We start from the raw sequence: 24984 nt of genomic DNA, 5'->3' as shown, positions 1-24984 counted from the left end.
GAAAACCACAAGGCATTAACATATGTTTTATCAAATCTCACCTCACACTATATCGACAATTAATCATCAGATAGCTATCACTGTTTTGGTCACGCATGCATACACATCGAAATTCCCACACACTTCTTGCAGGGTAAACAATGGCGTAATAACACGGTATCAGCGAATTGTTATACAGACATCAATACATTGCGTCACGTCAGTATATACACATATATATTTAATCTCATCATACTACAATCTGACAACAATCAGACGCATGTCTGTACATTACAAATATTCAACAATGGCAAAATCTATAATCATATGAACATATGTGTTAGTCTACTATAAAATACCCACATAGCAAAGTACAATATTAACTCTTACGACAGCTAGCAAGCTATATAATTCTTTACAAATATCAACTCATTTCTTCAAAATATGCAACATATTAACAAAACAAAGTCATTCTTCATACTACGATTCTAGTAATAATAAAGGCTACATACGACCTACAATTGAAATGCAGCCGCATTCCACAAAGACCGAACAAATATCCTACTGACCTTATTTGAAGCTTTCTGTACTTAGAATTTCCCGCTCTAAGATTTTCCCGCCAATAACGAATGGCTATTCGGAGTTACGCTAACCTCTTCTCTGGGTAATTTCTCTCAGTGAACTAACTCTTGCTGGAAGATGCGGGGATATCATTCTACCCAAATCAAGGTCTCTCCCCATCTCGAATCTGATTGGGTGGCGCTGTGCCCCTGTCCAATCGTCTTAGCGGCCAGTTCAACCTGTCTGTCTGTTTGTAGGGAAAGAAGTTAAGACACTCCCACTTCTTCAGGCAACTTCTTTTGATCTTGGAAACATTTAGACACCTAGGTGATAATTGGCTATCAGGCGGCCTCGCAACTCCTATGTCCGGTTCTTCAATTCTAGCCACAACAATCTTACATAACGGATTAGTGCTAGCCTTCGGCAATGTTTGACATCAAACAATGGCCTGTCAGAATTACCTTGATTATACATGTTTCAAACTGGGCTACTCTGGGTCGGGGTAAACATGACAAAATCTTAAAACTTTTATTAAATATGCTGAATTCAATGAATTTGTTAAATTTGAATGGTGCAAAAGTATTCTGAGTGAGGTACCTATCTATCTGTCTGTAAATCTCTCTATTTACTGATGCCGGTCATCAGGTATTTTTTGAAAATATTACATGGAATTGTATTGTGCCTCAGCACGTTCTTGCATTTTTGTCTAGGATACCCATTTTACTTTTTAATTCTTTGTGGAAAAATATGTGGTTTGATTGCATAAAACTATTAAACCCTTTTATGAAATAGTAATGGAATGAAATAACAGAGCTTGTAAAAACAAAAGTTGCTGCTTTAAAATAACTTGATGTTGTTAATAGTTGCAAATTCTGAGAAGTTCAGAACTAAAAAGCCCAGATGTAGTCACTATTCAGGACCTATACTTTGGTAGGGATTATCATTAGCCTGAATATTACAGGTTACTGAGAGCTAATTTGGCTGGATGGATGCAAGGGTTGGTATCCACACTGAATAAAATTTAGGGGCAGTTTGTTGCAAATAATCAAGCCTGTGACAGGCCATGTTTCTCAGTGGCTGAGTCTGATATTCAAATTTTGATAATTGAAAATGTGCCAGTACTAAGAAAATGCAATGATGTTCAAATTTTTATACCATGTGAAATGTAAGCTCATTTCCAAACTGTTATACCATGTGAAATGTAACCTCATTTCCAAACTATTATACCATGTGACATGTAAACTCATTTCCAAACTGTTGTACCATGTGACATGTAAACACATTTCCAAACTGTCATACCATGTGACATGTAAACTCATTTCCAAACTGTTATTCCATGTGACATGTAACTCATTTCCAAACTGTTATACCATGTGACATGTAACTCATTTCTAAACTGTTATACCATGTGACATGTAAACTCATTTCCAAGCTGTTATACCATGTGATATGTAACTCATTTCCAAACTGTTATACCATGTGACATGAAAATTTATTCATTTGTACTTGCAGCTGATGACTCAGATTTCAATAGATTTAATAAATGCATGATTTTGTTAATTGTTTTATACATTTCCATATGTGTTGGTAGATTTTATACCATAATTGTTATCTATTTAGTTCTCATTTTCATTGTCAGCTGTGCAAGCCACGACACAACCCAAGGCCACCACTCCTGCACCCAAGACAGGTAAGGTACACATTTATCTACTGTATGTACTTGCTTATAAGTCATGTTGAACTGCAAGCAACATAGACCCAATGTACCAGGCCAATCAAGGTATATGTTGTTATTTCTATTGTTTACTCCTAACAAACTTAATTGATCCAGATCTGCTGACACATTTTGTACAGCAGATCTAGGTCTGTACAATTTGCAGTTGGATGAGACTTATACCAGTAGGTTACTGCATTTGTACTGGAAAATATGAATTAGTTTTAAAAAATTCTCGTTTTGGTCTACTTAAAATTGAAATTTAGAGTCATATTTTGAATGAATGCACATATAAGAAATTTTTCCAGTTGGTCTGAAATGGATGTTTTTTTTTTGTTTGGACCCAATTCAGTTCGGTTTTTTTGCTTATGAATGACTGGGTTTATGGGTCAATTCAGTTCAGTGAGAAGAAAGCGATTTCAGTTGGAAATGAAAATTACATTACAATTTTGGTGTGTATCAGGTTTTCCATGGCCTGGGTGAAGTCATTCAGATTTACAGAACTAACTAAGAAAGTGCATTCTGAGGAAATTCAAGATGCATAAATATAAGTATATTGATTACCATTCTTATTCCCAGCTAAAGAAGACAAATGTTTATGCCCTGTCACTTGCATCTTGCTGTTGGAAGGACCCCAGCTGTGACTTATAGGGTTTGTGTCACTAGCCTAACATTGCATCAAAATAGTTAAATGGGGAAAATTACAAAGCAGCTGTTGTGTGACAGAGTCCATTTAGCCAGCAGAAATAATACTTTTTCATTGTCTTGGTTTATTGGCTCTGATGCTCTTAGTTTCCTACCAAAACCTTCAGTTGCATTTTTTTCTCAAATTCTGTGTTTTGACTGACTTGTAAAATAGTGCGTATCTGATAGATATTTGATAGCCTTTGGCCTCAGTTGCTTTTTATTGTTATTCTTATGATCACAAGAGAGCACTGGTCCCAGTCTGAACTATTCCATTTGCAAAAAAAAGTTATTAATATTTCTCCTAAATAATTGTTTAAATGATCAGAATGGTATTTTCAATTACTGTGTCACTAACATTGGTTGTGGACATGGCAAATATCATGTTCATTCATTTGCTTGCTTGAAAGTTTCATTTGTGACTCAGTAATCTCCTCCATATACTTCACTTTATCATCTCCACTTTCAAACATATAAAACAACTTCTTTAGTTCATCCACAAACAAATCTGATAAACTAAAAATTAAAGCATCTATTACATGAGTGTACATGGTTTATTTACACAGTAGTTCCTAATACACTATACTATTTCTAGATGCATGAGTCATGCAGTATAAAGGTGTTCAGTATCATAAAATACTGCATGTTTCTGACAATGTAAAGTTAATGGAAGAAAAAATGAGCACATAATAAATGGGTAGATACAGCATATTATGGCAAATGAGCATTTAGAACATGATGGATCTTAATCTGTGAGAAAGAGAAGCAATTTTTCTGCCTTCTTGTCCATTCAAATGAGAAGTATACACATTTTCAAGTAGAAGCAGCTATTGCTTTATATTTTTTGTTCATTTATTGTTTTAATCAAATAATGCCAATGAGCCACTTCTTTATGAAATAAAGCCATTCTGTTGCTAAAGTACTTTAACAAATAATGCCATTGGGTTGCTTCTTTATCAAATAATGCCAGTGAGTCACTACTTTATAAATAATGCCATTGGGTTGCTACTTTATCAAATAATGCCATTGGGTCACTACTTTATCAAATAATGCCATTGAATCACTACTTTATCAATTAATGTCAGTGAGTCACCACATTATCAAATAATGCCACTGGGTCACTACTTTACCAAATAATGTCAACGAGTCACTACATTATTAAATAATGCCTTCTTCTGAAATATTATGTTGATGATATTTATTTTCAGCCAATCAGCAATCTTTATTGTTTGAAGTGTGGTGTTGTTATGCCACCAGACATAGACAGGTTATGTAGCTCATAAAATAATAAGTTGGTTGTGACCTACATTTATGGAACATTCTCTAACACACAGTGGATCTTAATAACATTATTGTTACCCAAAATGCTATGCTGATTGTACAATAATTTCATATAAATCACACCAAATATATTTTAAGCTTAAGTTTGCTTGGGGTAGTCTTTTAAGTCAATACAACTAGTAATCAAGTTAGGGATCACAAAAAGTGCAAAGTAAGTGCATTACTGCTGTGATATCCAGATTCCAGCCTTTATTATTTATATGTCTCAATTATTATCAGGTAATTAAAGTCTCTTAATTGGTCTTCAAAATTATCATTTTTGCTGTAATTTTTTTTCTCAGACTGCCATGCACAAGCTGATATTGTCTTCCTGCTTGATTCCTCTGGAAGTGTTGGCGCAGCAAACTTCCAGAAGATGCTGGGATTTATAAAGGATGTCGTCACCAAGTTTAACATTGGCCCCAATGATGTACAAGTTGGTGTAGATACATTCCAGACAAATGTTAAAACAGAATTCAACATGAATCAGTACCATGACAGCAGCTCTATCCAGGCCGCAGTGGCAAAAATAAACTATGTCCCTGGATACACACACACTGGAGAAGCTATTAAGTTTATGAGGGAAAACAGTTTCAGTGCTGCAGCAGGTACAGTGTTGGAAATTTAGAGATAAGTGAGACATTCTTTTTCCATTAAGCTGACAATGATTTTCTTAGTTTCATAAATGCCATATAGGGAAAGGTCTAAAAATATGAATGTCATGACAACATTGTCTTGAAAGGACAACTGTTTAAAAAAGAACCTTTTGAGGATCACATTGATATTCTGTTTTGGTTTTCCTGAATAGATCTTAATAAATAGGGGGTTTAAATTGGAAGGGGGTATCATGGTGAGTTTGTACTAAAGGACAATTTGGATAATTAATGTCATAATATTTGATGTACTACTGTACTTACTGTGGAAGATTTCAGCAGATAACTCTGTATAAAGGAGAATTCTCTTGAAAGATGAATTTATCCTGGCTGTTGAAACTTTATTATTAATAGAAGACAATTTTGTCCTAGGTATTGACTCATTTTTACTGATAGGCTCACTTGAAAGACAGTTTTATCCTAGTTGTTAACTCTTTATTATTGACAGGTTCAGTATAGTAGGATAAGATTTTTAAATTAGACTAACCTTGTAAATCCTATTTAATCATTTACTTCAGGTGACAGACCAAATGTACCTAACATTGGTATTGTTGTGACTGATGGCCAGTCGAATAACCATGCCCTGACTGTCAGTGAGGCAAAACTGACCCGTGACAACCACATAACACTGTTGGCTGTGGGGGTTGGAAGTGGCATTGACAGGGCAGAACTTGGAGATATAGCTACGGATCCAGACAATCAGAATGTGTACACAGCTGACAACTTTGATGCTCTCAAGTCACTGAAAGACCTTCTGTCTACAAAAGCTTGTGAAGGTATGCTGCTTCAATTCATCACATGACCTTACCATTAGATGCATCATAATGACAAAGTGTTGCAAAATAGCACCTAGCAATGCAATGTCACCCCATAGCATTAGTTATTATAATATTACAACATTGATACATAACACCTAGCAGTACAGTGTTATCCCATAGCATTAGTTATTATAATGTTACAACATTGATACATAGTTACAACATTTATACATAACACCTAGCAATGCAATGTCATTCCATAGCAATAATTATTATAATGTTACAACATTGATACATAACACCTAGCAACAACACAGTTTGTTAAGTACATCTTGATATGATGTCCCTTTATGTGCTCTCTGCTGCCAAAGATAATAAAAGTATAATCTGCCTCTTCCGGGTTCAAGTTTCCACAACAGTAGTCTCTGACATGAAATATGTAATTAAAGAATTTCAGAAAGATGACGTATTTTGGTAGTGAATATTGTTAGGCAAATTTTATATTGTAGAAAGTCCACCATGGTAAGAAGTTTATATTACAGAATACAGAGAAATATTTTTTTGGGCTGAAAACTTAATAAACTGAATGTTTTATGAACATAAAAGAGCTCATTAAATTTGACAATGTATACTTGCCCCTACAAAGACAGTTGGAGCAGATAATTTAATTAAGACTAAAACTAAGACATTTATTGATTTACTGTACAGTTATTGAATTATAGAGATTTAACATTTTTATGTTACTTTTATGCATAACTTTAACTTTATTTATCCAAGAGGCCCATGACCCAATTATAATTTCACAAAAATCATGTGGAAGTCATTTTTGTCTGCCTGGTAATTCCTTACAAAATGGCTCCATTGAAATGTTATTTATTTGCAAATAATGGGAAAATGCATGCATTTTATTGCTCCAGAATAATATTTGAATTGCTTATTTGTTATCTTATATCTGATCAATGAATATTACATTGTTGTCAAGGATACAGCCAGGAAAACTAAAATCAAGATGAGGAGCAAAGGTTGCTATGCTGCAAATAGCTTCTTGTAGATTAGCCTTTACATTGATTCCACACTAATTTTCAGGATCCTTTGAAACTATTCCTTCAAGAAGGGAAACGGCCCCAGTCTCAACAATGTAGAATGAAATGCATATAAATTGCATCTATAGCAATCTAAATTGCAATAGAGGACTCAAAGGAATACATGATGTTTTATCATCAGATGGTTCTATCCAAAAAATATAATGAATTTTGTGGTCTTCAACTTGTATAGTTTAACACAAAAATGTTTTGTCCACTATTTTCTGAGTATTGTCATGTAGAAAGTTATTGTCAAAGTTAATAAATAATGTAGTTTGCAGTTTTGCCTACAGAAATATGACTCCATTTGCATATAAATTTAGAAACAATTTTCATAATGAGATAGCAATGAGTCCTCTTTGATGTATTTCTTGGACTAGATACTATTATTGGAGCCTTTTATGGCATGTTTACAAATGTTGTAATATGAATTACTGTATTATTTTCATCCTGAGACCTCAAAAAGAAATGCATCAAAAATGACATTTGTGCTTTGTTGAGTTTGTGTCAGAAATGTTTAACAATGGTAAGTTTTGAATATTGAATATAGAGAGATTTCAGTGTGATTTTATTATAGCGAGTTTCATGACTGAGTCAAAAATCATGAAAATTTAACATCCCAAAAACTAAGTGAGTAAAATAATGTGTTTAAGCAAGTGCCAAAATCATGAGGAGTAAACATGCTGTCTGTTCCAAAATAGTACATTCATGAAAACGTATCAATGCAGACATTTCCCCAAATGCATTGTTAGGTTCAGTTTATATTTAATGGAAAGTCATTGCAGTAGCAAAGTCAAGGTAGAAATATGTGATATTACCCTAAAAGCTTTAGCTATATTTTCCATTTTTTCATTTTATCATGAGAAAAACATTCACAAATACTACAAAATCAACCCAAAGGAAGCCAATTATTAGGCACTTTGTCTCTGCTAAAACAATACAAAAAAGATATTGTCTATAACTGAAAAGTTATATGAATGAAACACTCTAACATCACATTGAAATTTAAATTTTCAGGTACTTGACTGATTCATCTAATTCAACATCTTTACACTTAGATAAGTAAATTAGGATTTAGTTACTCTCCATAATTAAGGTGGTTTTTATTGGTAGTTAAGTTGTCAGACAAAATTGTCATCCCATGTTCTAGCAACCAGGAATGTTTAAGACCATTCAACAAACATCCATTTCAATAACCTTAAGAAAGTGTGATAATTTAGGGGTAAACATCCATTTCAATAACCTTAAGGAAGTGTGATAATTTAGGGGTAAACATCCATTTCAATAACCTTAAGGAAGTGTGATATTTTAGGGGTTTTTATGAACAGAAGGATATATATTTTGACAAAGATTTTTTATGATAATATCATGATGGTGTGGCAAGTGTTTTCCAAGGAATATAAGTATAAACTTTTTGTCACATTTAAGAGTTAAGAGTTACTAAGCTCTCCAGAATGGACACTTCACAAGAATAATCAATCTGCATATACTCTTTAAGGGAGGTAAATCATGGTATCAAACTGGCCCATACAATGTCATGGTATAACATTAGTTATTAATGTTACAACATTGATAGATAACATTTAGCAATACAATTGCATGGTATAACATTATTAATATTATGTAACAACACTGGGACATAACACCTAGTAATGCAGTGTCATAATGCAACATTATTTATCAAATGTCACAAGACTGGGGGAATCACACCTGGCAATACAATGTCATACCACAGAATTATTTAGTAACATGAAGGCTTTGCAATGTTGTTATAAACAACATCCTAAAATTGTTTTTATCAAGCATAATGTTCATGAAAATTGCAACATTTGATTGAATATTACAATATTCCACTTGCTATATTGTTCAGTTTGCTTCAAATATTTAATATGTCATGAAAAACTTTATGATCCCTAGCTTGTCTTTGCATTAAAAATCTATGATGATTGATCACCATGCCTTTAATTATGTTGTCTGCTGTTTGTCACCTAGTATGTCACCAACTTTATATCACCTTGAATGTCACCTGCTATATGCAATGATTATTATTTCCTCACTAAGTATTTACATTTCTTATTGAGCATATGATTTGGATTTAAATACAGGTGTAGAAATTATTCAAAAAGTTTGACCCTCTTAAGTCATTAGGAATGAATACTCTATACCTACAGTGAATTTATAAATATATGCAATGAGTAGAGGGGCTGGGGAGAGTTAGTTGTAATTTTACATTAATATTGTTCAGCATCAAATATGATTAATACAACCAGGTGTCAGCAAGTAAAATAGTAGTAAAGATCAAGGATACAACTGTGTGTCAGCAAGTAAAATAGTAGTAAAGATCAAGGATACAACTGTGTGTCAGCAAGTAAAATAGTAATAAAGATAAAGGTTACTACAAATGTGTACCAGCAAGTAAAATAGTAATCAGGATCAAAGATACAACTGTGTGTCAGCAAGTAAAATAGCAATAAGGATCAAGGATACAACTGTGTGTCAGCAAGTAAAATAGTAGTAAAGATCAAGGATACAACTGTGTGTCAGCAAGTAAAATAGTAATAAAGATAAAGGTTACTACAAATGTGTACCAGCAAGTAAAATAGTAATAAGGATCAAAGATACAACTGTGTGTCAGCAAGTAAAATAGTAATAAGGATCAAGGATACAACTGTGTGTCAGCAAGTAAAATAGTAATAAGGATTAAGGATACAACTGTATGTCAGCAAATAAAATAGTAATAATGATCAAGGATACAACTGTGTGTCAGCATCTAAAATATTAATAAGGATCAAATATACAACTGTGTCATCAAGTAAAATACTAATAAGGATCAAGGATACAACTGTGTGTCAGCATCTAAAATAGTAATAAGGATCCAGGATACAACTGTGTATCAGCAAGTAAAATAATAATAAGGATCAAGGATACAACTGTATGTCAGCAAGTAAAATAGTAATAAGGATCAAGGATAAAACTGTGCCAGCAAGTAAAATAGTAATAAGGATCAAGGATACAACTGTGTATCAGCAAGTAAAATAGTAATAAGGATCAAGGATACAACTGTATGTCAGCAAGTAAAATAGTAATAAGGATCAAAGATACAACTGTGTGTCAGCAAGTAAAATAGTAATAAGGATCAAAGATACAACTGTGTATCAGCAAGTAAAATAGTAATAAGGATCAAGGATACGGCTGTATGTCAGCAAGTAAAATAGTAATAAGGGTCAAGGATAAAACTGTATGTCAGCAAGTAAGATAGTAATAAGGATCAACAATATAACTGTGTGTCAGCAAGTAAAATAGTAATAAGGATCAAAGATACAACTGTGTATCAGCAAGTAAAATAGTAATAAGGATCAAGGATACAACTGTGTTCAGGAAGTAAAATAGTAATAAGGATCAAAATTACAAATATATGTTAGCAAGTAAGATAGTAATACAGATCAAGGATACAGCTGTATTTCAGCAAGCAAAATATAAGATAAATATAAAAAAATCAGTGTCAATGTTTCGATCTTTCCATCTATATTCAGAAATTTACCATTGTATTTTTAATATATTATAGCATCCAAACCTATGACCAATGAAACAAGTACACCAGCACCCAGTAAGTATACAGCTTGAATGCATTTATCACATCATCACTGAGTAGGTCTAATGTCACAATTATTTATCACATCATTTATGAGTAGGTCTAATATCACAGTTATTTATCACAGCATTATTGGGTAGGTCTAATGTCAACATTTTTTATCACATCATTACTGAGAAGGTTATAATGTCACAATTATTCTATTATAGTCAGTGATTGGTTGATTTTAGCATTTGATCAACAAAGTATTGTGATTTGATATGTCATATTTTACCACTTTAGTGAAATTTATAAATTTATATAAGGACTGAAGAAGGGTCCTAAAATTATAATAACCTTAAGATTATTGTGCATGATGTTCATATATGATGTGTATATTGACAGTTTAATTAGTTATGTTGTAGCTTTATTTGGAACATCTGTACTACCTTTTTATGCATGGGGTAGTCAAAATACATTCTCATGTCCCAAATAGCATAGTCCTGGCACATATGCACCACCCAAATAGCATAGCCCTGGCATATATTCACCACCTGATGGGTGCTGCAAGGGATCAATTAATCATCAAAGATCAGTCACAACATTTTTAATGGTTTCCAATACAGATCATCTCATTTACAATTTTTTCATTCAGTAATTATACACTGGACCATCATAATTTCTATTGTCATTAGGTAATTATACACTGGACCATAATAATTTCTATTGTCATTAGGTAATTATACACTGGACCATAATAATTTCTATTGTCATTAGGTAATTATACACTGGACCATAATATATTTATATTGTCATTAAGTAATTATACACTGGGCCATAAAAATTTCTGTTGTCATTAAGTAATTATACACTGGACCATAATAATTTCTATTGTCATTAAGTAATTATATACTGGAACATAATAATTTCTATTGTCATTAAGTAATTATACACTGGACATTAATAATTTCTATAAGTGTTCATTTGCTTACATAGAATGTCTTTCAACTGAAAAGGACAATACCATCTATAATATCATACAGGAGAGATTTGTTTGGAACATGTTGTTTTATCAAATACAATGATAAGTAGAATTTTGCTTAGGCTTCTAAAGTTGGTAAAACTATGGCTTGAAGCTTACAATAACCCATTCATCTCATGATAGATATGAACTCGATTGACATTATATTGAAATCAATGTTTTGTATTCCAGCATGCAGTGCTAAGGCTGATATTGTTTTTGTTCTGGATTCCTCTGGCAGTATTGGGAGCACCAACTATCAGAAAATGTTAGAGTTTGTCAAGAATATAGTTCAGAAGTTTGATATTGGTGCTGACAAAATCCGTGTTGGAGCTGAAATCTTCAGTGATCGTACCTACATCCAGTTTCAACTGAACAAGTACTTTGACAAGGGTGCTTTAGAGAATGCCATCACCAGCATTCCATACAAAATGGGAACTACAAACACAGGCCAGGCATTGAAGGATATGTACTCGAACATGTTCACCCAGGCCAATGGTGACAGACCTGGCATCCCCAATATTGCCATTGTCATCACAGATGGAATGTCCAGCAACCACCCCCAGACTGTCTCAGAGGCCAAGAAATCACGAGACCAAGGAATCAACATATTTGCAGTGGGTGTCGGAGATGGTATTGACAAGAATGAACTTGGAGACATTGCCACAGACCCAGACAGTACCCATGTCCTTACTGTGCAGGACTTTAGCAAGCTGGCACAGATCCAAGCTTCCTTTGCCAACCAGGCTTGCGCAGGTGAATCCCATATAGGATTTTATAGGGATCTTTAGGGGATAGGTCCCAGTCTCCCTATACAAATTATTTCAAAAATAGAATTCCCAATTTCACTCCTGAACATTTTGTTTTCAATTTATAATTTGTTTACCAAAATAATGGGTTCAAGCCCCATTCTTGATCACCCAAGAAATATCCCTGCCCCTTAAACACGGCTTAATCAGACCTCAAAACTGTTAACCTCTGACCCTTGTACTGTGAACAGAGCAGCTTCTAACAACCAAATGCTTGGAGCCATTTGTATCATTCATAAACACCATTAAAAAAAGTGTGTATTTATTCAAGAGATTCACTGTTTGTTTTGAATTAAAGTTGTCATATGTGGACTGCATTCATAAAAGTTATAAACTTTGAGTATGTATTTACTCTACTCAAATTTTGTTTCCTCGATGAGGTTTATTTTGAAAAAGGTAGAGGCAAGGATGCATGAGTACATAATGACCAATAGGGTGAATTTGACCAATCAATTGTACAGTCTAAATAATGATCCTCCAAAGTTTGAATTAAGTACCAGTATGTAGAAATAGTTGAGATATTTTATTCAAGTGGAACCAGGTGTTAGGATTGTGCAGTCATTATATCACTGTGTAAAGTAATGTATTATTATTTTTACCTTTACACTCTTTTTGAAATATTCTATTCATTTTATATTTCAATTAAATTTACATCTCTTGCATTTTTCAGTAATTCCACCATCTCCACAAACATATATACCCACAGGTAAAGTTGTTTTTACATAATATTTTGTTGCTTATGTTTCCATATTTGAGATAAAATGCTGAAATACCAGTCTCTGATTATATTTCAATATTGCAAGTTTACTGAAAATACAAAAAAAAACCACAAACAGCAATGTATCATTAATTCATTAACTTTATTGAAAGTTAATGAATTTGAAAGCTGTGGCTAAATGGTTGTATGTTAAATTTCAAAAGTGTGGTTATAAACAATGTTCAGAACATAAATTTAGATTAGATGAATAGATTAGTGTTTGCAGAAAGGTCAAGAATAGGTACCAAGAAGGAAACATCTGCCTGTTGTCATTGGATAAGAACAAAGGGGTAGGTTGGGTCATGTGATTCCTGAAAAATATGGGGCATATGTAATTTTTAAAAATACATATTAGAAAATGGAAATGTACTTGGGGCAAGTTAAGCCCCATAATTTTAGGGTCAAAAGCACAAAGGTCAAGGTCACTAAATGAAAGAAGAAAACACTATCAACAGTTTCCAAACTTACACAGTAGCTTGCACTCTGAATAAGGAAGAACACTGTCAAGCTTGGTATTAAAAGATCCGAAGGGTCAGTTACTGTGACTGAAAGAAGACAAATGGTTTGTACACAATATATTGAGTTTTCAACCACCTATGATTACAGGTTTTTGTGGATGGGTTGAACTTGGGTAAGGAAAAGCTTTATTAATTTCAGACTTGAAAGGTCAAAGGTGAAGATCACTGAGAAAAAGAAAAAAAAAATGATTTCTGCAAAATAAATTTGAGTTCTCTATCATCAATGGTCATCAAACTTTGTGTTTGGCATGCAATTAGGGTAAGGAAGAAATGCATTGATTTTGGAATCTTTATGTCAAAGGACTTAAAAAATAAAAATGGCTTCCACACAATAATGTTAGTTCTACATCACAGACCTGGACCATATTTTATACATGTCTTCACACTTAGGGTAAGAAAAAAAGCAATACATTTTGTAATAAAAAGGTGAAAGGTTAAAGTCACTGCCTGAAAGAAGAAAAATGGTTTCTGCAAATAAATTTCAGTTGTCTATATAGAGGACTGTTAAACACAGAATGGGTGAATGATATGCTGCTCATGGTACTCTTGTTTTACTCACTTGACAGTGGTATTATCTTTGGAATTTAGTTTGTATTTAAACTTTCATTTTTATATTCTAATGATAGAAAAATTGCATGTTTATGATTGGTTTGTCCAATTTCTTCCAAAGAGAAAGCATTTCATTGTCACCAATAATATAATACTAACATTGTTTGATGATAATGTTGCTACTAACTCTGCAGGAACATTAATTTTCAACACTAAGAAAATTATTAAACATACAGTAGTTGCCCAAATAATGCTACCTTCGGTTATATCCTGGTATTTTTTTTCCTAGTGATATGATAACTTTGGATGACATAGATTCTGCTGTATTTTGTTTACAGGGGCTCCCACAGCTGCACCCGACCCATGTCAGGACCAACTCTCCACATGCTCCCAGTTTGATATTCCGGCAGTATGCTCTGACTTTGCTGACTGGGCCAAGGACAACTGCCAGCGATCTTGTGGTTTCTGCAGCAGTGAGTTTAAAGTTTGCCTTATCTTGTCTGCATGAATAGATAAGATGTTTGTATCACCTTTCTATCTGTGGCCACTGCATTAGTGTCAACCATTGTAAGGTTTTGTGTCAGTGTTTATAGCTGGTTAGATATGTAATTGGTACACTTCTTGGAGTTTCTACAAAATTCCATCTTTGAAATAATTGAATTTCCTACCAATTATCACCTTTTGATAACTGCTTGATAATGAATTATTATTGAAATTTTCCACATGATGTTTGACCAAAACCAGGGCTCATTTAAAATAGTTTTAAGTCAAAAACATTAGGAAATGTGCAGAACTGAATTTTCGACAGTAATGCTTACAAAAATCTTGATGAATGAATTGTTCATTTTGATGAAAGTGACTACTGCCTATATGCACAATGTACTTATTTGGATCATGTTCTTACCAATTGTGTTGTATCCATATGTAAATGTACTTATTTGGATCATGTTCTTACAAATTGTGTTGTATTCATATGTAAATGTACTTAATTGGATCGTGTTCTTACAAATTGTGTTGTATCCATATGTAAATGTACTTAATTGGATCGTGTTCTTACAAATTGTGTTGTATCCATATGTAAATGTACTTAATTGGATCATGTTCTTACAAATTGTGTTGTATTCATAATGAAGGACCAAAAAGGAGGATTAGTTCCATGTAACTAATTGTGTTACCTTCTTTAAATAAAGTCATTATTATTATTATGAGGATATTATTGTGTGATCATATTGGTTAATTGGAGCAGCACTAGCATAACCACACTAGTTAATAATGATGTTGTTGTTGTTGTTTTGGGATTTAACACCAATTTTCAGCACAAGATAAGCTTTACATAGCAGCCAGTAATAATGGTGGAGGAAAAACCCGGGAAAAACCTGAAAAGAACCACCGACCCATGAGAAGCTACTGGCAAGCTTTCTCACATACCCACTTTGACCGAAACCCAAGACTTGAACCTATGCAGACAGAGGTGAGATGGCAGTGATCCTTAGATGAGCACTTTAGACCACTCAGCCACGCAGGGCCCCAGTTAATAATGAGACATAGATGGTATTGTCACAATATTTTCTGCAAATCAGACAGACCAAACTTAAAGAATGCTTTTGCATATTGTCGAGAGTTTTGTTGTTCTTTCAACTTGCAGCAAAACAATTTTTTTGTCAATTTTTATTCATATTCATGACAAGCAATTTCTTGTACAAGAATTTACATTGTTAATATGAAAAAGGTAAAGTTTCTCAAAGTAGTTTTAACTATAAGTTAAAAAAAGAACTGATAATCTTAGTAAGCAACTAATTGACTTTGAATGTGCCATTTTAACCCAAATTTAGTATGGTCACCCTGTCAAATCATCTGCCATTTTAACCCAGATTTAGTATGGTCACCCTTTTATATCATCTGCTGTTTTAACTCAAATTTAGTATGGTCACCCTGTCATATCATCTGGTGTTTTAACCCAAATTTAGCATGGTCACCCTGTCGTATCATCTGTTAATCTGGTAATTAAAATCACAGTTGATTTCTAACAAGTTACAGTAAAATTTATTATCAATAAACCAGGAAGAAAATAGGTTACTAGTTATGGTATATTCTTGCATAATATATCTTCAAGCAAAATTTCTCTGTACCATTTTCCTAGCATCTTCTCCCACCATCCCGCCTCCTTGCATGGACAAGATTGGCAACTGTAAAGATTATGATCCCAGCATATGCACAGGAACTTACGCCCCCTGGGCCAAGGATAACTGCCGCAAATTCTGTGGTTACTGCTGTAAGTAGTCATTAAAGTATTTCCTGCTTATTTTCTTCATTTGAGACCAAAGATAAATTTGGACTTAGTGCATCCATTTTACAGTCCTTTTTATCAGTCCTTATTTATTCAGTAAATACCCTTTTCTTGAATGCCTTATAATGTGTACACACAGATTTTCAGATAACATTTTAATCTACTGTCTTTTCTCCATTTTTCAATACAATATTGCATTCCATGCAAAAATAGAGGATGAAATAACACAACAGAGGATATCATTGCAGTAATTATAAAGGAAAGGTTATAGTGTTTGTCATTCAGACTAGAAAGCAAATTCTTTTATTCAAGGTTTAGTCACAAGATAAAAAAACAAAAACAAAAATCTAAATAGTATTATAAGAAGTTGTATTCATTCCATTTTGAGAGCTTTGATCCATAAAAACTTATTCTATCACATTGGGATGCTTACAAAACTATATTTGTTTTATTTTCAGCTATCACATCCAATAGTCAACTTACTGGATTCTGTAAGTCAATTTTTGTTATGTATCTATACAGGAAACTTTGATTTAAAAAAAAACAACAACCTTGAACCTATTTATTCATATTAAAAGACTGATAATGCCACCTCATACATAATGTAGTTAGTGATATTGACCCTAATAAGACCCTGATAATGCTGCCTCACATATAATGTAGGTACAGGTTTTGACCTTTATAAGACCCTGGCTACACTGCCTTGCATATAATGTAGGTACAGGTATTGACCCTTATAAGACCCTGGCTACACTGCCTTGCATAAAATGTGTGTATGGGTATTGATCCCTATAAGACGCTGGCTACACTGCCTTGCATATAATGTAGGTGCAGGTATTGACCCTTATAAGACCCTGGCTACACTGCCTTGCATAAAATGTGTGTATGGGTATTGATCCCTATAAGACGCTGGCTACACTGCCTTGCATATAATGTAGGTACAGGTATTGACCCTTATAAGACCCTGGTTACACTGCCTTGCATAAAATGTGTGTATGGGTATTGATCCCTATAAGACGCTGGCTACACTGCCTTGCATAAAATGTGTGTATGGGTATTGATCCCAGTAAGAGCCTGGTTACACTGCCTTGCATAAAATGTGTGTATGGGTATTGATCCCTATAAGACGCTGGCTACACTGCCTTGCATATAATGTAGGTACAGGTATTGACCCTTATAAGACCCTGGTTACACTGCCTTGCATAAAATGTGTGTATGGGTATTGATCCCAGTAAGACCCTGGTTACACTGCCTTGCATAAAATGTGTGTATGGGTATTGATCCCAGTAAGACCCTGGTTACACTGCCTTGCATAAAATGTGTGTATGGGTATTGATCCCAGTAAGAGCCTGGTTACACTGCCTTGCATAAAATGTGTGTATGGGTATTGACCCCAGTAAGAGCCTGGTTACACTTCCTTGCATTATATGTGTGTATGGGTATTGACCCTTATAAGACCCTGGTTACACTGCCTTGCATTATATGTGTGTATGGGTATTGACCCTTATAAGACCCTGGTTACACTTCCTTGCATTATATGTGTGTATGGGTATTGACCCTTATAAGACCCTGGTTACACTTCCTTGCATTATATGTGTGTATGGGTATTGATCCCAGTAAGAGCCTGGTTACACTGCCTTGCATAAAATGTGTGTATGGGTATTGATCCCAGTAAGACCCTGGTTACACTGCCTTGCATAAAATGTGTGTATGGGTATTGATCCCAGTAAGAGCCTGGTTACACTTCCTTGCATTATATGTGTGTATGGGTATTGACCCTTATAAGACCCTGGTTACACTGCCTTGCATAAAATGTGTATATTGGTATTGATCCCAATAAGACCCTGGCTACACTGCCTTGCATAAAATGTGTGTATGGGTATTGATCCCAGTAAGAACCTGGTTACACTGCCTTGCATACATTTTTTGTATGCGTATTTGATTGCATTCAACTGGCTGAATTTAGTTTTACATTGTTGTTTTTGATGGCACATAATTTTAGATTTGTGTTGATGAAAACCAATTACTGTGCAGTTTCATATAATATAATACCCTCTTTGTATGTGTGTGTGTATAAACAAAATAACCAGTTTTAGCTTTTAGCATACTTCAGTATAAGGTGGTCTCACTTACATAATTAAATATATTTTTATGACCTCCTTTAATAGCATTATAATGATGGAGCATTATTATATACATTATAATGATGGAGCATTTTATTACACATTATAATGATGGAGCATTATAATTCACATTATAATGAGGGAGCATTGTAATTCACATTATAATGATGGAGCATTAACAATGCCGAAATGCAAGCCATTCCAGATTTGTTGGAATTATTATGGAAATTCCACAATCTAAATTAATAAATTCCACAAGAAAAACATGGGGGGGGTAACAGGAGTTTTTTATGTGGACAAAAAGTACTTCAACATTAATATATAGACGGGTACATAGAATATTGTTTCTTGACTTTACAATCACAATGTAAACAGTAAGAAACAAAACAGAGAAAACAAAAATGCAGATTAACCATGTGTTTAGTTTTTGTAGTTTTGTCCAGAAATGCTGAAAGAATCAATGGTTCTTGAATACAAAACAAAGAACACCATTTGATCTCATTGAATGGTTACTGTTTCTGATGGCATACAGGTCCATACCTTCCCACAATAAGATGCAATAGGATCAGAAGGAAATTTTATATATTTAATGGACATGTTATCTATTATGGACAGGTCGCTTAGGGTCTGATAATAGACACCAGGATTTACGATAAGCATTCTCATTGGTTAGCATCTCTTAAGTAATTAATGTTCCATTTTTATAGTAATGAATGTGTTACAATTTTATAGTAATTAATGTGTTACAATGTTATAGTAATTGATGTGTTCCAATTTTATAGTAATGAATGTGTTACAATTTTATAGTAATTGACGTGTTCCAATTTTATAGTAATTAATGTGTTACAATGTTATAGTAATTGATGTGTTCCAATTTTATAGTAATGAATGTGTTACAATTTTATAGTAATTGATGTGTTCCAATTTTATAGTAATTAATGTCTTCCAATTTTATAGTAATTAATGTCTTCCAATTTTATAGTAATTAATGTCTTCCAATTGTATAGTAATAATAACTTATGTAGATTGATAGAGCTGAATCAGCATATGTGTGGGGACACTGATGTATATGTATATAAAGATTTATACACTTGGATGGATCATGCTGGTAGCTCTATACAGTTTTTGTACATCTGTCATGCATTAATATGTAATTTTGTATGGAGATGAAGAGAGTTTATCCGTTTGTATTTTAGAAGTTTACCTGTTCAATGTCTGCAACTTCATTCTACCTTTTCCAGTTGGAAAATGTTTCTACAATGGCCAGGCACACAACCAGGGAGAGAGCTGGAGTGATGGCTGCAAATATGACTGTACTTGTGATGATGCAAGTAGGGGAATGTACAGCTGCTATAACAAGTATGTGTTTATCTGTGTGTTTGTCTGTTTCTGAGTATCTGAGTATATATGCAGTGGTTGTTATCCCCACACTTACAAAAAGACACTGTTGAAATTGTGATACCCTTTGTCTGTCTAACTTTCGATCTGTCTGGATATCTGTCCATGACCACATATAAACTGCTGAGTGGATATCATTAAACTTGGTAATTATTTCCCTTTTTGGGTTACCATTTGCAAGAGAGATGTCATTCATCTCTCCCACCTCTAGGGTACATGGAAGGGCATCAGAAGTTAGATTTACACAAATTTCAGTTACAATAACATTTGCTGATTGTTTCAGACCAAAATGCTGTATTTACAGTCGTGTCATGTAGACATGTTATATATACATATGACAGATTTTGCATTATAACACTTGGGTCACTGTTATGTCGTGTGGCTGAGTGTTGGCAAAGGATGATTGTGACTTATGTGGTGTGGCTAAGTGTTGGGGAGTGGTGATTGTGACTGTTATATGGTGTGGTTGAGTGTTTGGGAGGGGTGATTGTGACTGTTATATGGTGTGGTTGAGTGTTGGGGAGTGGTGATTGTGACTGTTATATGGTGTGGTTGAGTATTGGCAAGGGATGATTGTGACTTATGTGGTGTGGGTGAGTGTTGGGGAGTGGTGATTGTGACTGTTATATGGTGTAGTTGAGTGTTGGGAAGGGGTGATTCAGATTATGAAGCAAAAAGCATAAGTATTCATGTGAGTCGTATTTCTGCTGGCATAATCTGATATGAAGCCTGCTAGTATGGATTTGTGGCAAGACCATACAGAGATTGCAGAGTTGATGTTCCTAGTGTGTGTAATTGTACATCAATGTCTGAATGTTTTTGTATGTACATCAGTGTCTAAATGTGTGTATGTACATCAATATCTGAATGTGTGTGTATGTACATCAGTGTCTATATGTGTGTATGTACATCAATATCTGAATGTGTGTACATTAGTGTCTAAATGTGTGTGTATGTACATGTATGTCTGAATGTGTGTGTATGTACATCAGTGTCTAAATGTGTGTGTATGTACATGAATGTCTGAATGTGTGTTTATGTACATCAGTGTCTAAATGTGTGTGTATGTACATTGATGTCTGAATGTGTGTGTATGTACATCAGTGTCTGAATGTGTGTGTATGAAAATCAATATCTGAATGTGTGTTAATGTACATCAATATCTGAATGTGTGTGTATGTACATGAATATCTGAATGTGTGTGTATGTACACTGATGTCTGAATGTGTGTGTATGTACATCAGTGTCTAAATGTGTGCATGTGTATGTACATTGATGTAAGAATGTGTGTGAATGTACATCAATGTCTGAATGTGTGTGAATGTACATAAATGTCTGAATGTATGTACATGTACATCAATGTCTAAATGAGTGTGTGTATACACTGATGTCTGAATGTATGTGTATGTACATCAGTGTCTGAATGTGTGTGTATGTACATCAGTATCTAAATGTGTGTATATGTACATTGATAACTGAATGTATGTGTATGTACATCATTGTCTAAATGTGTGTATGTACATCAATATCTGAATGTATGTGTATGTACATCAGTGTCTGAATGTATGTGTATGTACATCAGTGTCTGAATGTGTATGTATATCAATGTCTGACTGCATGTGTATGTACATCATTGTCTAAATCTGTGTGTATGTACATCAATATCTGAATGTGTGTGTATGTATATCAGTGTCTGAATGTATGTGCATGTACATCAGTGTCTCAGTGTGTATGTATGTACATTGATGTCTGAATGTGTGTGTATGTACATCAGTGTCTAAATGAGTGTGTATCTACATTAATGTCTGAATGTGTGTGAATGTACATCAGTGTCTGAATATGTGCATGTGTCTATGTACATTAATGTCTAAATGTATGTGTATGTACATCAGTGTCTGAATGTATGTGTATGTACATCAGTGTCTAAATGAGTGTGTATATACAATGATGTCTGAATGTGTGTGTATGTACATCATTGTCTAAATATATGTGTGTGTACATCAGTATCTGAATGTGTGTGTATGTACATCAGTGTCTGAATGTGTGCATGTACATTGATAACTGAATGTGTGTGTATGTGCATCATTATCTAAATGTGTGTATGTACATCAATATCTGAATGTATGTGTATGTACATCCTTGTCTAAATGTGTGTATGTACATCAGTGTCTGAATGTGTGTGTATGTACATCAGTGTCTTAATGTATGTGTATGTACATTGGTGTCTCAATGTGTGTGTATGTACATCACTGTCTCAATGTATGTATTTGTACATTGATAACTGAATGTGTGTATGTACATCAGTGTCTGAATGTTTGTGTATGTATATTGATAACTGAATGTATGTGTATGTACATCCATGTCTGAATGTGTGTGTATGTACATCAATTTCTGAAAGTTTGTGTATGTACATTGATAGCTGAATGTGTATGTATGTACATCAGTGTCTGAATGTTTGTGTATGTACATTGATAACTGAATGTGTGTGTGTATCTACATCATTGTTTGAATGTGTGTGCATGTACATTAATGTCTGAGTTTGTGTGTATGTACATTGATAACTGAATGTGTTGGTTTTACATCAAAGTCTGAATGTGTGTGTATGTACATTGATAACTGAATGTGTTGGTTTTACATCAAAGTCTGAATGTGCGTGTATTTACAGAGTCAGGAATAAATATGTCCAATATGATATCTCTCTTTATGATGCTGCAATGTCACACACAAAAATGTACTGCCAAGTATGTGTTGGTCTATCTGTCTGTATGTCCTTTTGCTGGTCCACAATTACAGTGATGACATAAAGCAAGAGTCATTACTGTCTTTATACTAGTAATTGCATTTATGACTTGTAAAAGTCAGGGAAAGGACAGCTATTATAGCAAGTGTGTGTGTGTGTTTTTATCTGATTATAGCAAATGCGTGTTGGTATGGTTGTTTTATATCTAATTATAGTAAGGTAAGTGTGTGGATTGGTGTGTTTGTTTTGTGTCTAGTTATAGCAAGTGTGTGTGTGTGTATGATTGTATGTTTGTTTTGTACCAAATTATAGCATGTGCTTGTGTGTGTTGGTGTGTTTACTTTATGTTGATGTTTTTACTTGCATTTATGTCCATTAGGAAATCATTTTAAATCACTTTTAAGAAAATATTTTAATTGGAGTATTGTATTATGCATGGTGTGCTAATCTTGCATGGTGTGCTACCTGCTTTGAGAAACCATATTTTTTGGCAGAAGGGTGGGTGTTTCAGAACAGGTTCTATTAAACTGATTTGATGCCATTTGTTTCAGATGCCCAATTTACTACAACCTGCCACCCCAGTGTACTCTGGTGAAGGACAACAATAACCCATGCTGCCTTCAGCCCATCTGTAACTTTAAACCCACATATGGAACCACTAATGGACAGGCTCTCGGAAATCTCAATGGAGTCAGTCAGTAGCTTTTCTATTGCATACAAACTGCAAAACAAGCTGTATAGTCATTGATTAGAGTGGCCTGTGTACAGAACTTAAATACATCAACTTGAAAAAGAAATACAAAATTTAATTTTATATATATTATTATACGTTAGGGTGATTGACAGAATGAAAAAAAATTCTCTCTAAATTCTGTTGTCTCACTTAATTTTATGCTATTAAAATTTCATGATTTACAGTATATCAAATTTATTTTTGTATGAAGAGCCTGGATAGCATTAAAATGTAACTTGAGGCTAATATGCAAATTTAAAATATTCATACTTTGCAATTATTGTTGTTGTTTTGGGGTTGAATGCCATTTCTCATTGCAAGATAGTCTATAACTGGTGGAGGAAGAATCTAGAAAAGATCCAGTAAGAACCACTGACCCACTGGAAGCTACTGACAAGCTTTCACACATACCCACATTGGCCAGGCTTGAGACTCAAATCCATGTGGGCAGAGGTGAGATGGCAGTGACCAGTAAAGGTGAATGCTTCAGATGACTCAACCACACGGATCCCCTAATTTACATGTGTAAAATACCAACAATTTTTCCAATTAAGAAATTTCCTTTGTGCAGATTTATTTTTCTGCAATTTTCACCTTAGAGCATATTTTTAATTATTTTTTATAAAAAAATGTCACCATGTTGTAATTAAAATTTGTTACCAAGCCTTTGATTCACACATTTAGAGCAGTTAAGATTACATTATGCAATACAAGTACTATTAGTTACTAGTTAATAACATTAGAAAACTATTAGTTATTAGTTAATAACATCAGAAAACTATTAGTTATTAGTTAATAACATCAGATAACTATTAGTTATTAGTTAATAACATCAGAAAACTATTAGTTATTAGTTAATAACATCAGAAAACTATTAGTTATTAGTTAATAACATCAGAAAACTATTAGTTATTAGTTAGTAACATCAGAAAACTATTAGTTATTAGTTAATAACATCAGAAAACTATTTAGTTATTAGTTAATAACATCAAAAAAAGAAATACAATGGATTTATGCACAATTCTTTTGTGTTTTGACAATATTTGTAAATCATTTTAATTGTAATTCATTTACTTCATGAGATTTCATTATTGTTTTATAAGTGTTTGTAATTATAGGAATTGAATTCCACATGTGTTACATAATTCATAAAATCCTGTGTTAAATTACAGTTGATCATATACTGCATGAATGGCTGTAGCAAAGGCAGTTCATGCAGGGTGCGACTGGTGACTTCATGACTGCTGTGAAATAAGTTATTCATTGCTTTTTGAATGCAAATAGAATTCAGATTTGTCAGAATCTTAATATAATATCTTATTAACACAAAGTTGGATGCCACTCTCTGACATCATTTAGCAACATCAGTATCTTTGAATAAGGCAAAATGATGCTGTACTTTGATAAAGAGAGTCAAACAGCTGATGTAATATAATGTTATTTAACTTACTGGTGTAATATGATGTTATTTAACTTACTGATAGAGTATGATGTTATTTAACTTACGGATAGAATATGATGTTATTTAACTTACTGATAGAGTATGATGTTATTTAACTTACTTGTGTAATATAATGTTATATAACTTACTGATGTAATATAATGTTATATAACTTACTGATGTAATATAATGTTATTTAACTTACTGATGTAATATAATGTTATATAACTTAATAATGTAATATAATGTTATTTAACTTACTGATGTAATATAATGTTATATAACT

At 33.5% G+C, this 24984-nt stretch overlaps 1 protein-coding gene across 1 annotated transcript in view; it reads left to right on the top strand.

Annotated features, from left to right (window-relative positions):
* The window catches only part of LOC149785890 (uncharacterized), a 111171-nt gene that overhangs the window by 15778 nt on the left and 70409 nt on the right, over positions 1 to 24984 (top strand). Inside the window, exons 7-17 of the mRNA XM_089979884.1 lie at positions 2180 to 2230; positions 4561 to 4866; positions 5430 to 5687; positions 10317 to 10358; positions 11536 to 12099; positions 12823 to 12858; positions 14315 to 14449; positions 16117 to 16248; positions 16722 to 16754; positions 19628 to 19745; positions 23076 to 23218. Coding sequence (XP_089836010.1) covers positions 2180 to 2230; positions 4561 to 4866; positions 5430 to 5687; positions 10317 to 10358; positions 11536 to 12099; positions 12823 to 12858; positions 14315 to 14449; positions 16117 to 16248; positions 16722 to 16754; positions 19628 to 19745; positions 23076 to 23218 — 1818 coding nt within the window. The remainder of the gene's footprint in view (positions 1 to 2179; positions 2231 to 4560; positions 4867 to 5429; positions 5688 to 10316; positions 10359 to 11535; positions 12100 to 12822; positions 12859 to 14314; positions 14450 to 16116; positions 16249 to 16721; positions 16755 to 19627; positions 19746 to 23075; positions 23219 to 24984) is intronic.

The sequence above is a fragment of the Sinohyriopsis cumingii genome, chromosome 13 (genome assembly GCF_028554795.1).
Source record: "Sinohyriopsis cumingii isolate HCF-2022 chromosome 13, ASM2855479v2, whole genome shotgun sequence".
Classification (NCBI taxonomy): domain Eukaryota; kingdom Metazoa; phylum Mollusca; class Bivalvia; order Unionida; family Unionidae; genus Sinohyriopsis; species Sinohyriopsis cumingii.
The sequence above is the reverse complement of the archived record's forward strand: the minus strand, read 5'-3'. Positions and strand labels throughout refer to the sequence as shown.